The sequence below is a fragment of the Schistocerca gregaria genome, chromosome X (assembly GCF_023897955.1).
Source record: "Schistocerca gregaria isolate iqSchGreg1 chromosome X, iqSchGreg1.2, whole genome shotgun sequence".
Classification (NCBI taxonomy): Eukaryota; Metazoa; Arthropoda; class Insecta; order Orthoptera; family Acrididae; genus Schistocerca; species Schistocerca gregaria.
In genome coordinates, this window is record NC_064931.1 from 37,172,267 (window position 1) to 37,187,185 (window position 14,919).

The 14,919-nt window shown below is 37.1% G+C and overlaps 1 protein-coding gene across 4 annotated transcripts in view; it reads right to left on the reverse strand.

Moving 5' to 3' along the window:
- Positions 1–2,157: 2,157 nt before the first annotated feature.
- LOC126298662 (protein transport protein Sec16A-like) overlaps positions 2,158–14,919 on the reverse strand; it is a 218,653-nt gene continuing 205,891 nt past the window's right edge. For 2 of the 4 annotated variants that reach the window (XM_049990087.1, XM_049990085.1), the window contains 6 exons: positions 11,605–11,625; positions 10,378–10,542; positions 9,333–9,498; positions 6,779–6,904; positions 6,560–6,645; positions 2,158–2,552 (listed from right to left, as the gene is read on the reverse strand). In XM_049990087.1, the coding sequence (XP_049846044.1) occupies positions 2,421–2,552; positions 6,560–6,645; positions 6,779–6,904; positions 9,333–9,498; positions 10,378–10,542; positions 11,605–11,625 (696 nt within the window). In that variant the 3' untranslated portion in view covers positions 2,158–2,420. The remainder of the gene's footprint in view (positions 2,553–6,559; positions 6,646–6,778; positions 6,905–9,332; positions 9,499–10,377; positions 10,543–11,604; positions 11,626–14,919) is intronic. The other 2 variants (XM_049990088.1, XM_049990086.1) reach the window with 1 other exon arrangement.

The window sequence follows — 14,919 nt, forward strand, 5'->3', positions numbered from 1 at the left end:
CCTGTTTCTCACATACACATAACAGCTTAACTCCCATTATGGAACTGCAGTTCGCCCATCCGCAATAGGTACATATAAAACGTACATATGTAGCAAGTTACACCCTTTACACCTGCTAAACAAGAACCACTCAGGATCTGATATTGGAAGGCAATCATTTAAAGAAAGACTGTGGTCATCAGCTCCAGTGCACTTAGTTTCAAAGACATGAATGTCCATCACTGAAATGAAATTGTAAAGAATGGACACAAACAGATGACAGACACAGAAAATGAGAGAATTTTCATAGAAATATTCCTAATAAATCCATAAAAATCCAAAATCAACCATTATCTGTGCTTTACATTCCATTGGGCCTGCAGCACAGTATATGTCAATATGAGACATAATGGAAATGAATTCTCCAAACCCAGCTGTAGTAAGGTAACATATACATATTTTTTTAATGTTCTACATGGCAGACCTGATTCGGCCTACTGTCAGTGTGAAGTGACCTGTGAAATTAACATTGGTAGGATTATCTATATGTCAGTTGTGATTGTTTTATGTTTACATTTGTATTGGTACTTGCGTCTAGTTAGAAGTGATGACTATATTGCATTTATAGTAATTTTTTCTGTCGTTTCTTGTTAAGTATAATACTTTTTGTTGTTATGAAATGTAAAATATATGTTTTTGTCAGATGTTCAGACAATTCAAGTTTGCAGTTTTTTACTACGATGTTATATGTTTATGAAGTATATACAACTTATCAGAGATGATGTTACATTGCATTGTTCTTACTTTCCTTTAAATTTTATCTATGGCCTGTGTAAGTTTTGTTAACCATATGACTATTTCATTTTGCATTCTATTAGGTCATTGAAGTTTTTGAGATAGTATTTATGTTTAAAATCTGTGTGTTCATTTAGAATTTTGTGCAGATATTTCCTTGTATGAAAACAAATCTCCAGTTCTTTGAGAATGTTCATAATAAGTCCTTTCAGTATTTTGTGTAACTGTATATACTTTGAAAACACATAGCATCATAGTAAAGAACTGTGAAACTTGAACTGTCAAAATGTCTGACAAACATGTATATTTTATGTTTCCTAACAATAAAAGTATTATACTTATCAGGAAATGACCAAATATATAACACACACACACACACACACACACACACACACACACACACACACACACACACACACACACTCTCTCTACAGATGTAATATGGCCATCACTTCCAACTAGATGTAAGTACCAATGCAAATGTAAACATAAAACAGCCATGATTTATTTATAGATAATCTTACCAATGTTATCTTTGCAGGTCACGTGATAATGGCAATAAGCCGAGACAGGCCTGTTGTGTAAAATATTTAAAATATATTACCTTATTGTAGCTAGTTTTGGAGCATTCATTCTCATTATCTGTGCATTAACACTTTAAAGTCAAGTGCAGTTGAGATCCACAGTCATCATGCCACTTGTCTTCTGTTCCATTCACACCCCTGATCCAGTTTGAGACGATCACTGACATCTAGAACTGTGAAACATCCGACATACCATTCGCCCTCTTTTCCTTCTCATATATAGTTTTCCAGCATTTTCCTTATACACTAAAGTCAATTTGCTATCAGCTTTGATATGTTACCGCCATCTCTTCACAACTTTCTAATGTGTTTGGCAACCAATCTTATATTGCTATTATATGTAACACACATAGCTTTTAGTTAAAAACATTTAAATATATTACACTGCAGGTCCAGCAAACCTGAAGGATTTGTAGCTACATTATTTCATCTTCCCTCCCCCCCCCGCCCCCAATCAATCCATCAAGTTTATTTCAGCTGTCTCTCTCTCTCTCTCTCTCTCTCTCTAAACACACACATACAGAGACAGAGAGAGAGAGAGAGAGAGAGAGAGAGAGAGAGAGAGAGAGAGAGAGAGAGAGAGACAAAATATTGTATCCACGACACCATTCATACAGCACCATTCTTTGACTTTTAATTAAAATAGCTAATTCATGTATACTCTTTTCAAATGAAATTATCGCAAAAATTTCTTAGTGAAATAATCGTAAAACACGCAAAAATGAATGAACTTATAAACTTCCAGCACATGCTCAAAAATATTTCAGAAATATTACATTATAGTGAACTTAACACGCAATTGAATACTTCATTTATGGATATTGTACTATACATTTTTTATCACAGAACATCCATTGACATAACAAAACAACATTTATACGGAAAAAAGATAAAAACCAGTAAAACAGAACACTCATGTACACATGGATAAACAAATCCAAAATCATTTAAAAAGTAGAACAGACAGAGAGAACTTTAAGAAACTAATGAATACCAAAAGGATTTTTTTACAGAAACCATATAGACAACAGATAAATAATCAAGTGGAAGAGACCAGCACAGTCAGTTAGGATATAAGATTCTAGCTGCTGTTGCTGCTGCTGCTGTCGTCGTCGATGTTACTGCCGCAGCTGGGTAGTTTGGGCTGTTGGGATCGTACATTGGTGGAATGCTGTAGTTGTTTCCTGTTGCAGCCTGTAACAAATTTCACACAAATACAAATAATTACAAAAATCTCTGATTACAAAGTACAAAATAATTACAGACTGTGGAACACCTGTTTAATGGTGTTGGTAAATACAGCACATTTTCTGCTTAGATTGCCATCTTCCTGAAAAAGCCATATTCAGTTTTGTGCCTACAATACATATAGTATAATGAAACGAGGAAAGGAAGAAAGTTTTGCCAAACATTTTGTACAATACAAATATTTTTCAGGGTTTAGCTTACACACAAGATACGTTATACATAACAAGACTGTAAACTCGACAAATTATTTGTGTATCAGCTTCATGTATCACCTTCAAAGTGCCAGAGTGTCTCTTTCTGAAGGGGAGGAAGACAATGCATGTTCAGATGGTTATCAAAGTGTCACTATACCAGCCATATAAGGAGGGTCAAGGTATTAATGAACACTTACCTATCTAACTTTATTCGACATGGCACCAACTGGACTGTGCTAAAGGTGAAATAAAAAATGGTAATAATTGTAAGCCATGTTATAAAAAAGTCAGGAAAGGTATTCACAGCAAATGTTGTAAATGGTGGTTTTGTGAAAATTGTTGCAAAATAAACATAAAATTGGTAACGGTGCACTATTTGTGGTCATGTAATACCTACATAATGGAAATGCGTGAAAAGTATCTAAACATTATCAGAGACAAGGATTCAATAATTTGACTGTTGCAAAGTGATACTGAAGTGTTACAAATAAAATATACTGCTTTAGAACACAGATTCAAAATTCTGAGGAACAGCAACAGCCTGGAAGTGGGTGGAAATAAGTGTTTCGAAACACTTTTCTCACATATACACAAAAAATGTAATGCATCTACAAAATAAAATAGGAATGGACAAATTAGAAAAAAAAATGTGTAAGAATAGTAGAGACAGAACAGTATTCTATACAAATTCAAAATTTAACCAATAAATAAATTTTACGTTTAAGAATGTAGAAGACCACACTGTTGTGTTAAACTCCATGTGTAAAAATACGAAATCTGCATAGAACAGTTCTCCCACCACAAAATATACATGCCTCATGAACTTTAAGTCAAAATATTTGGAGACAGTCATGCACACAATGTTTCCAACTTTGTATCAAACTCTCCTACAGAAATTGTCAGTGTCTCAGCTGCGTGTTAGGCCTGGAGTGAAGTTTGGATACACGTTCAACAATGTTGAGAAGGAATGCGACAATTCCACTAAAAGAGACTGTGTTGATCTCGGTGGGATTAAACAATGTTTACTGCGACAAGACCAGTGAATTTAAAATAGTCATTATCTTGCAGCTACTGCAGACTACAAATGTGTTTGTGACAAAACTACCTATGAGATTTGATCTGGTGGACTGGTCTTGTGTGAATAATGAAAATCGATGAATGAATCAAAAACTAAAACACTTCTGCTTGAAGTTCAAAGCTTAAGCCTTTTTGTCATCAATAATTATGAAAAATTTAGTTTCACAATGCATGGATGACAATTGAATCGATCTGGTAAGAAGAGACTTGCATCAGATATAAATGAAACTGTTGATAAAAATGATGTCACAGAAACAGCTGCAAAAACAAAGAAGTCCTCTCCCTATGTGCTGCCAGGAAGGGAAACTAGTGAAAGGGGCCAAATCTGGATAGAATTGTATGGGGCAATCAAGCAGATTATGGTGGCCTTGAAGCATTTCCAGATGCTAACATTCTGACTTGGAGGATATGGAGTATTTCAGACACTACAGGACTGTTGGCTAAACAGCCTTATGGTACTCTTGTTCCAAGCATGCCATTTGTTTTGAGTACGAGAAATAACCCAGAAGTATTCAATACACAGGTGGAAGTTCCTTTCAGTTTTAATTATGCTTTGGTTGGCTGGTTGGTTGGTTTGGGGTATAAAGGGATCAAACTACAGGGTCATCAGTCCCTCTTTCTACAGGCAAACAAGATTAAAGGTAAAACAATTCCAAAAAAGAGCTAGGAGAGTAAGAGGGCGTGAAACTAATGGGAAACCACACTGAAAGAGAAAACAAAAGAAGTGAACCAAAATGGGAAAATATAGACTAAAAGAAAAAAAGCAGAGGAATGTATTAAAGTCATATAACAGATGGTCTGGGATTGCTGATCACAAGAATAAAAAAAAGGATGAGTCAGCCACTCTGAACAACACTGAAATCTCCAGCCTAAAAGACAAGACACACACAGGGAGTGACAAAGAGGTAAAATTGAGGGAGGGTGGAGGCCAGACGTCCAGCCTTAGATCGTATGATTTAAAAAAAACCTCACGAATAAAACGTAAAACTAAATCAGCCATTGAGGCATTGTCACCCACCACCATAGGTAGTGTGTTGGGAACATTAAAAGTCTGCCGAGGCCCTGCAAGTGGCTCTGAGGGAGCGCCATTCCGTATCCCAGATCGTGAAAACTTTACAGCGGAAGACTGACTGGAGATCAGTCTCCGGCAGACCAATCTCCAGAGCTGGTTTACTAGTAGCCTGTTTGGCCAGGCTGTCTGCAACTTCATTTCCTGGGATCCCGACATGTCCTGGGATCCAAATGAAGATCACTGAATGGCTACTGTTACCGAGGGCATAAAGAATTCCTGGATCGTCATTACCAAAGGATGTCGAGAGAAGCACTGGTCATGAGCCTGTAGGCTGCTTAAGGAGTCACTAGAGATGACAAAGGAGTCACTGGTGCAGGAGCGGATATGCTCAAGAGCACGATAGAAGGCTATCAACTCTGCAGTGAAAACACTGCAGCCATCCAGCAAGGAGTGCTGTTCAGTACGTCCAATGTGAGTGTAAGCACAGTCAACAAGATCGTCGACCATTGATCCACCAGTGTAGACTATTTCTGAGCCCTGGAACTTGCTGAGAAGAGAGAAAAATTGCTGGCAGAACTGAAGCTTTTGGGTCTTGCGATGGGTCAAGGCAAAGCTGTGGCCAAGGCATGGACTGTAGACGTGTACATAAGTGGACCCGTAGTAAAGGTGGTAGAGGGAAAGGATTGAGTTCAGTAAGAAGTGACCGGACACGGATGGCAAGGGGATTCTCAGTTCTGGGGGAGGGGGGGAGATGATGCTTTACCTGATAATTTATGCAGTAGTAATCTCATTATGAATTTGAACATTGTAGGTCTGTCTGAAGGAATGATCAGCAAACTTTATGATATGCAGATTCTGTTAGAAAATATGAAACAGCATAAATGAATTCAAAACCCTATTAGGACCAAAATTATTTAATAGTACAACATTTATTTTCATTTCAGTTTTCATTATAATATCATTTAATAACTTTATATGATTATTCCCATACATTTTACAAGAACTATTTACCTAACATTAACATTTGGAATTGGATTACAAATATACACTGTGATCAAAAAAACTTGCACAAATACTTCTATAGGTTGAAACTAGTATAGGAAGGAGTTAGATATATGGACTCACATATATTCAACAACCTACCAAATTATACTAAATGTCAAGTGTATAATGTGGGAGAGTTTAAAACTGAATCAAAGAATTTTCTGTTGTGCAACTTGTTCTACTCCACTGATGGTTGTAGTCATAGACACTCCTAATATCACTGTTTTAAGTTGATTATAAAATGACATTAACACTATAATGTAATATTCTTTCATTTCGCTGTACTGCACTTCAATAAAATGTGAACTTGAGACTACAGAGCTATTGGCACAAAAAGTACATTCTATAACACCATTGACTGTCTCGTCTCCCAGATGAAAAATGTTTCAATAACTGCAAAAATTTAATTTTGCTGCGATAAAATGTTCAGCTACACTTTTTGGCATCTGACCTATCTTCACCTGACTGCCCCTAACAGGACTTTGTCTAACAGGCCTTTTTTGGCAAAAGTTCTTTGATTGTTTCCGACATTGTACATCTTTATTAAAAACATAATTCTGCATTATATTAGCCAGAGCTACAAATACATTAGGTTCAGTATCACTGTCTTAATGTAAAATACTCACTACAGATGATGATTCTTGGGTGACATCACCCTCTGCATCTACACTTGATGCGGAAGTGAGAAAGTCCGTCGGTGCATTTTCATCAGCTGTAAATAGAAAGTGTGTTGCTTGACAAGTGATAAATTCTCAATATGTATTGATCAGAAAATAAATAAATAAGTAAGTAAATGACAAAGATAATACAAATGATTTTGTAAAACAACTGCTAAACCTCCTTACCTGGAGCTGGGATGAAGTAAGTAGTGGATGCTTGTGTTGAGCTGACTGAAGGGAATAAGTCTGATTTTATTGTTTGATTGGGAGTTTTGCTACTGCCTAGGACATCCACATAGTTTGCACGCAGACCTAACAGAAACAAATCAATCCCTTGAAAATCACTTTACAAGAAAATAATTATATATATATATATATATATATATATATATATATATATATATATATATATATATATATAAAATAGAAAGAAACGTCCACATGGGAAAAATGTATTAAAAACATAGGTTCCAAGACTTACCAAGCGGGAAAGCGCCGGCAGACAGGCACATGAACAAAACACACAAACACACACACAGAATTACTAGCTTTCGCAACCGATGGTTGCTTCTTCAGGAAGGAGAGGGAAAGACGAAAGGATGTGGGTTTTAAGGGAGAGGGTAAGGAGTCATTCCAATCCCGGGAGCGGAAAGACTTCCCTTAGGGGAAAAAAGGACAGATGTACACTCGCACACACACACACACACACACACACACACACACACATATCCATCCGCACATACACAGACACAAGCAGACATATTTAAAGGCAAAGAGTAAGGGCAGAGATGTCAGTCGAGGCGGAAGTACAGAGGCAAAGAAGTTGTTGAAAGACAGGTGAGGTATGAGCGGCGGCAACTTGAAATTAGCGGAGGTTGAGGCCTGGCGGATATCGAGAAGAGAGGATATACTGAAGGGCGAGTTCCCATCTCCGGAGTTCGGATAGGTTGGTGTTGGTGGGAAGTATCCAGATAACTCGGACGGTGTAACACTGTGCCAAGATGTGCTGGCCGTGCATCAAGGCATGTTTAGCCACAGGGTGATCCTCATTACCAACAAACACTGTCTGCCTGTGTCCATTCATGCGAATGGACAGTTTGTTGCTGGTCATTCCCACATAGAAAGCGTCACAGTGCAGGCAGGTCAGTTGGTAAATCACGTGCTGGAGAGCCACATTCAAGGTCTGATCCAGTCCAGGGATACGACTTCCTAAAATCCTGCCCCGAAATGAGATCAATCCTTCATGAAATCCTCCCCACTCCACCAAGAGTTTCTTTCCGCCGTCCACCTAACCTTCGTAACCTCTTGGTTCATCCCTATGAAATCCCCAAACCACCTTCCCTACCCTCTGGCTCCTACCCATGCAACCGCCCCCCGGTGTAAAACCTGTCCTATGCACCCTCCCACCACCACCTACTCCAGTCCTGTAACCCGGAAGGTGTACACGATCAAAGGGAGAGCCACGTGTGAAAGCACCCACGTGATTTACCAACTGTGTATGTGCGGATGGATATGTGTGTGTGTGTGCGAGTGTACACCTGTCCTTTTTTTTTTTCCCCTAAGGGAAGTCTTTCCGCTCCCGGGATTGGAATGACTCCTTACCCTCTCCCTTAAAACCCACACCCTTTCATTTTTCCCTCTCCTTCCTTCCTTCCTGACGAAGCAACTGCCAGTTGCGAAAGCTCGTAATTTTGTGTGTGTGTTTGTGTGTTTTGTTCATGTGCCTGTCTGCCGGCGCTTTCCCGCTTGGTAAGTCTTGGAATCTTTATATGTATATATATATATATATATATATATATATATATATATATATATATATATATATATATATATATAAAGATTATGTATGAAGATACACAAGTGCAGGTGAAATAACTATCTTCTAAGAGGCAGGCAAACACATTCAGATGAAAACAATAGTAATCCATATGGACCTAGAAATATAAATGAAGCAACTAAATTGGTTAATGAGAGTAAAGAAGATAAAAAAGTCTTTAGGACAATAAGGTACAATAGAAAAATTTCTTGAAGTGCTTCTGTAAAGCTTGGAAGGTAGGAGACGAGGTACTGGCAGAAGTAAAGCTGTGAGGACGGGGCGTGAGTCGTGCTTGGGTAGCTCAGTTGGTAGAGCACTTGCCCGCAAAAGGCAAAGGTCCCGAGTTCAAGTCTCGGTCCGGCACACAGTTTTAATCTGCCAGGTAGCTTTGCAAAATTTCTTGTTACTACAATGATTTTTGAGTTACTAAATTGGAGATTCTTAGATGAAAATTACTGACACTGAAAGCGGAAGGTATATGTCGATATGACATGGGTATCCAAATGAAGTAGTAGTCAAACAGAAGGTCTCAAGAAGAAATAAGTAACAGGAAACAATATATGAATGAAACTTAATGTTTAAAAATAAAACAAGGGAGAAGAAAATAAAAGAAAAATATAAACAAAACCCAAATTATTGTCTACACAGGAAAACTGTTCTCTTCATCAAACAACAGGTGTAAGTAGATGAACACTACCTTTGTTACTACCTTTGTTTACCATATTTAGAACAATCTATAATGCTTTTCAGTAAAACACAATGGAAAATTTAACAATAATTACAGGAGAGAATCTGTGTAACTGTTCTTGTGAAAAAACAGTAAGCTACATACCACAGCATTTTTCACATTTTCAAGGATAGTTTAATGCTCATACGGCTTTGTAATGAAATGTGGTCAGCAGATGGGGGAAAAAAAATACGTACTTCTCCCTCTGTTCATCTTGTATTTGTTTTGTGGTTCTTGAACATTAATTAAGGGGGTAGGTGTTCTGTTCATTTCCATCTTTGGAGGAGGAGGAACATCAGAACCAGCATCATCATCATCGGCATCTAAATTAGTCCATCTATTTTTTTCTGGGTTCCAAACAATCTGAAACATCAGGAAAAAATCAGTTATCCAACAAATCACTTAACTTATCATTCATGATATTTTGTTTCTACAGGATTGTAGGTTTCAGAATGATTTATGGTAGTGGTGAAAGTGGTAGTGTTAATAATGGCAGTAGCAAATTTGGTCATTCACATCAGTCATAATTTAATGTAACAAATATCATAGACTGTTTCTGTCAATACTTAAATATATTATGGACCATTGGCCAGGGAATTAAAAATTCATATCCAGCTCATTCAGTTGATTACTTTTCAAAGATTCTTCCCACTTCTAAGTAACAAGTGACATTACGCATTAAAGAAATGTTACTATTTACTCACTGAAAATATACACCAGCAGTATGTCAAAATAACAACAACTCTAATATTTTCTCAAATGCAGTATTTTGGTTTTTGACATCAGTGCACTCAAACTACACAAAAAATAAATCTTACGAACTAAATCACTCAGTGAAATGATTTTCTTCTGAATTTCTAGTGGAATTCTTTCCATTACAGGGAAGAATCTGCACTTCCTCAGTGATCAAAATTGAACAATTATGTAAATATGCCAAAAGCGTTTATGTGGAAATACAGCCCATATTAACCAAAAATTTAAAAGGGGAAGGACTGGACAGGATATTGGGGGGGGGGGGGGGGGGGGGGAGGAAGAGGGAGAGGGGTTAGGGATGTGGTGGAATGGATAGTGAAGAGGGTCAGGAAAGGAGGGGAGGGGAGGGGAGTATGAATCGCGCAGATGTTCTAAGGAACGTGAACAACTCCACAATACTTCATGCAATACCAGCTATTTTGCATGATTCAAAGTAAAATATGTTCCTCAAGAAAATTAATACTTATTTTGCTTTTAAGAATAGCTTACTGATGGATTCTTGTCATCTGGAAGCTTCATTTGATTCTTCGGCCGAAGGCTCAGTTTGTTCCATAAACCTCCAAACCATGAACTGCTTGCTACTGGTTTTGTTGGTTCCACCTTCAGCTTGGCCTTGGCAGAAGGAGATGATGCAGGACTTCCAGGTTCAGTTTTCTACACGTATTGGAATAAATGGCCAAGCCGACAGTTACTCTCAAAATGTTACAACAGTTTACAGTAAATGTATAAAACTGAGAGCAATAATTTATTGCTCATGGAAGTCTTACAAACAATCAGTAAGTCCATATGCTGGTCACAGAATGTAATTATTCACCATTTTAGACAAAAATAGTATTAACTTAGTACTTTTTAACATTTAATGTGAAATTAAAATTATACCAATGACAAAAAAATATTTGACATAAATTACAACATGTAAAGCATTGACAAAATATCAGAAATTAAAGTAAGTGTGAAAGTTACAACACATCATATTATAACAAAATGTCAAGACAATCAACACTCTTTGTTGTTTCTGAAAGGAACATCAGTTTCAAAAGTTTGCTGCGGGCTTGAAATCATAGGAAAGCCTTTTCCTAATGGCATATCAATAGGAAATGTTCCTCCAAATACTATTGGTTTAGTCCCACTGCGACCATATACTTTGCTTTCGTCACTACTGCCGAACAAACTCTGTTTAATATTTAAAAAAAGGTTTCCACTTTTCATTTTGCTCCAGGAGTCCACAGTATCACAGATGATATCTGCCTTTCTCCAAACACCATTGCATTGACAGCCACTTAACACTGCACACTTATCAGAGGACATATATTTACAATGAGAAATGTGTAAATGATTATCTCCCTGTTCCTGCATAGGTTTCTTTGAAGGAAAGACTGATGATGGGTAAAGGCCTGAAGTCAGCCTGCTCATCAGATGCTTATCTTTTGATGACTTTACTCGCATCCTGCAACAATCTTGAAGAAATGAATCACTTGAAAACTTGATGTGCTGATTTGGTTTCCTGCATTCAATTTTTTCCCCATTTGAAATGTCATGATGGAAGAGGGAGCAGCTTTTCAATGAAACAGAACTTTTATCTTTATAGAGTGGATTTTCTACTTCTTGGTCCAAGTCAGATTTTAGTTTAGTTAGTCTATCTGTATCAATATTTGAATTAATGACAGTTACATGATGCTGTTGTTTATTACTGTAAGCAGGGCACAGTGTACTTACAGACTCAGATGCCACTGATTGCTAAGTAATCCATATGAGGCACAACAGAAGCAGAGAACACACATTATCAGTACGAAGTAGTATCTCAATATGTCATACAATTATATGTCTTTAATTTAAAGTTAAAAGAGGGAACAATACAAACAATACTGTCAAGAATTTGGGGACTTGCACAAACAAGTGAGCATAAAATGCATGGTTATTCCTGTATAAAATTATAAAGTTATGACTATGAAGTTACACACAAGTCTTTTTTCCGTATTTAACAGTATATATCGAAATGTCCAGTTAAGCTCATTTTCTACACAGGACTAATATTTTCATGAAACAGAACGTGTCTGCAAAGAGCAAACTGCGACTAAAAGAACGTTCAAAGCATTATATAATAATTATACTTCAGGAGGAACTATTTTAGTAGTGTGCAGTTAATTTCCTTCTATATTTTTGTTTTGAATTCTTGAAAGGATGAAGATATTTGCATTAGTTTGGTCATTACAAATCACAGAAAGTCTGCTGAACAATAAAATGAATAAAGATACTTCATGGTTTCACTCTCACTATTACACAGTAGATTGGGGGTGGAGGTTAAACATTATAACATACGTTACTTTGTGACTTAATAATACTGAGATATAAAAGTTAAATGAAGATGCAGACTTATTTTTGCAGGAAATACCTTAATCTAGCACCCATTACACTAAAGATTTCAGAGGAGACTAGTGGGAGAAAAATTTCACTTGTAAGAACTAATACCAACTTCACATAAGACAAATTTAAGTAATTACTCTTGGCCAATATTAATGAATAATATTTCATACAAACTAATCATTATCTTACTTTATAATTTGTTGCAATAACAGTCAGCCCTTCCAAGTTAATAAGAGGATCCTTTGACATCATTAAACATCTAATGAAAGACAGTGCTCTATTACACCCCCTTGATTTTACACAAAAGAGTATTGATTAAGTTCATATGTAGCCCACACATTATCATTACTTATAAAATATTTCTAATTACACAATCAATACATGACACATCAGACATGAGTGAGCATTAAATTCTGACTGTAACACATTAACAGGCAGTACCCACCCAGAAAGAGGCCCCATGTGCTAACAATAAAATTTTAACCCATTCCTTTGGGTATCTGTTTCAATTGCTCGATAAATCTCCAAATGATCTCAAAAAGAGCCCTTGCTCTGATAAATACCCATCCTGCTTCACATCTGGAAACAATAAGGATGGTCTCACTCACAATTAGTTTCAAAGCAACAAATATGGAAACCCAGTTGCAACAACTCTTTGAAAAGGGACAGTACAGAAGAGGGGAAGATTGAGAAAGGATTAATATGTTCCTGGTGTAAATATAGTAAAAAGCAATGCAATAGCTTGTGGAAATTATGGGTGGCTGCAAATTGATTACAAATTACTGGAAAACTTGATAAGGTTGTAATGAAACCAACACTAAAATACATAGTCTTACTACTATCTCTGAGGGGTAAGTTTGAAGTTCTGGTACCGAAATTTGATTGCATAACCAATTAACCAAAAAAAGTGTTCATTTTTCTTGTAGAACCAATTATCACTGGTATGATCATGAATACACAACAAATGATAATGTTATGGTTTAGAGAGCAAGTTTGATTTCAAGCTCCGCTTGTAGTGTCAATCTGAATTCTGTGACAAATCATTTCTGTAAAATAGAAAATGAATGTGCTGGAACATCAAATGTAACTGAAGAGACAATGCAAAATGCGTGCTGATATTTTCTATCTAGTACAGACAAATCAATGGATACAGGCAGCTAGGAATAGACTTAATTTGATCCAAATTAAATGAAAAAAAAAAACTTAAATTGCAGCATAATTATGCTAGGATGAATTAATGGCTCTGAGGGCTTTTCATGAAAAATAGAAATGAGTGATCCAATGATATTTTTTCTGAGACTTAGTGAAGAATCAAGAAACAATGCAGCAACTACATCAAATGTTACAGCCCATTTTGAGATGGGTGTGTTTCATTTTTCTTTGTCAATAAAACTATCAGCTAAATTTACAGGCCAAGACATGTTGGGAAATTGCATAATGCAACACTTCATGGATTGATAGAATGTCCACTGTACTGGCCACTATCTGTTGATGACCTTTGCTTTGATTGCGCACTACGTATGGACTTTTAATATTTGCCAGATATCTGCTGTACATGTGACATCGAGCTAACATGTTACTGTCTTTACTGTGCAGTTTTATGGTGTCAATGTAAAAATCCAAATAAATTGTGCTCGTAACTACAGATTTCTACAATGGTGACGAGTCTCTTCAAACACTCAGTGCATTGATATATTGGAGAACATGGATGTGGGCTGTAGGAAACAGTAGCTCCAACAACAGCGACATATACTTACTTCTTGATTGGACATTACTGAAACAACAGCAACAGCAGTTGGCCTTACAACAGCAACATATAATGACAGTGTCTATCAGGGGCTAGATGGCTCTGACAGTTCCACCCTTCCCTTAATTACTGGACAGCGTTGATCACTGGGTAATGTACTTACAATACCTCTGCCATCACTTCAATGCCTTCAAGGCAACCAATTCAAATTGGTAGCAGCCATTTTTTCTTTCGGGGTCTTTGCATAGTGGGTTGGGTTTGCTCTGCAAGTTGTCCCCAATGAAACATCCTGATAGTTTCCTTTTGCTGAATTTCGTAATCTGCTGTAAGATCATTATGGGAGTCAATCCTGTCTGGTATTAGGTAGACTGAAATTTTACTGACATTATAAACAAGTCAGAAACCTACAAAGGGTGGGTACTGACCTTCAGGGTCCTAGTTTCTGGTGTGCTTTTTTGTGCTTAGAATAATCATGTCACTGATTGTATACTGCTTCCTTGATTCAGGATTTGCTTCTCCAGAATTTACCCGAAAACAAGTTGGCTCCCAGATTTTAAGGCATGCGGATCTGTTCTTAGACAACACCCTTAAAACTGCTCACACTTGCAAATTCACACAGGAAATTAAAAGCCAGTGGGAGTTTCAGTTCACTGTGTCCACCGTCACCACCAATGCAACAGTAAACACTTACCAAAATTGTGTCAGCCACTCCTGTAAACACGTTATGCCATGCCAGCACAATAGTCTTGAGGCACACAAAAACAGGCCTGCAACACTTCCAGTGTCTCCGTATGCCGTCTCCCTCATAACTCTATCAGAATCTTTTTCGGGTTCAATGTATCATCAAAACTTCAATCCACACAGTCTACCTTCTTGCCCTCAGTGTTTCAACCGATGCTCCCACTCCCTCTGCCCACGTT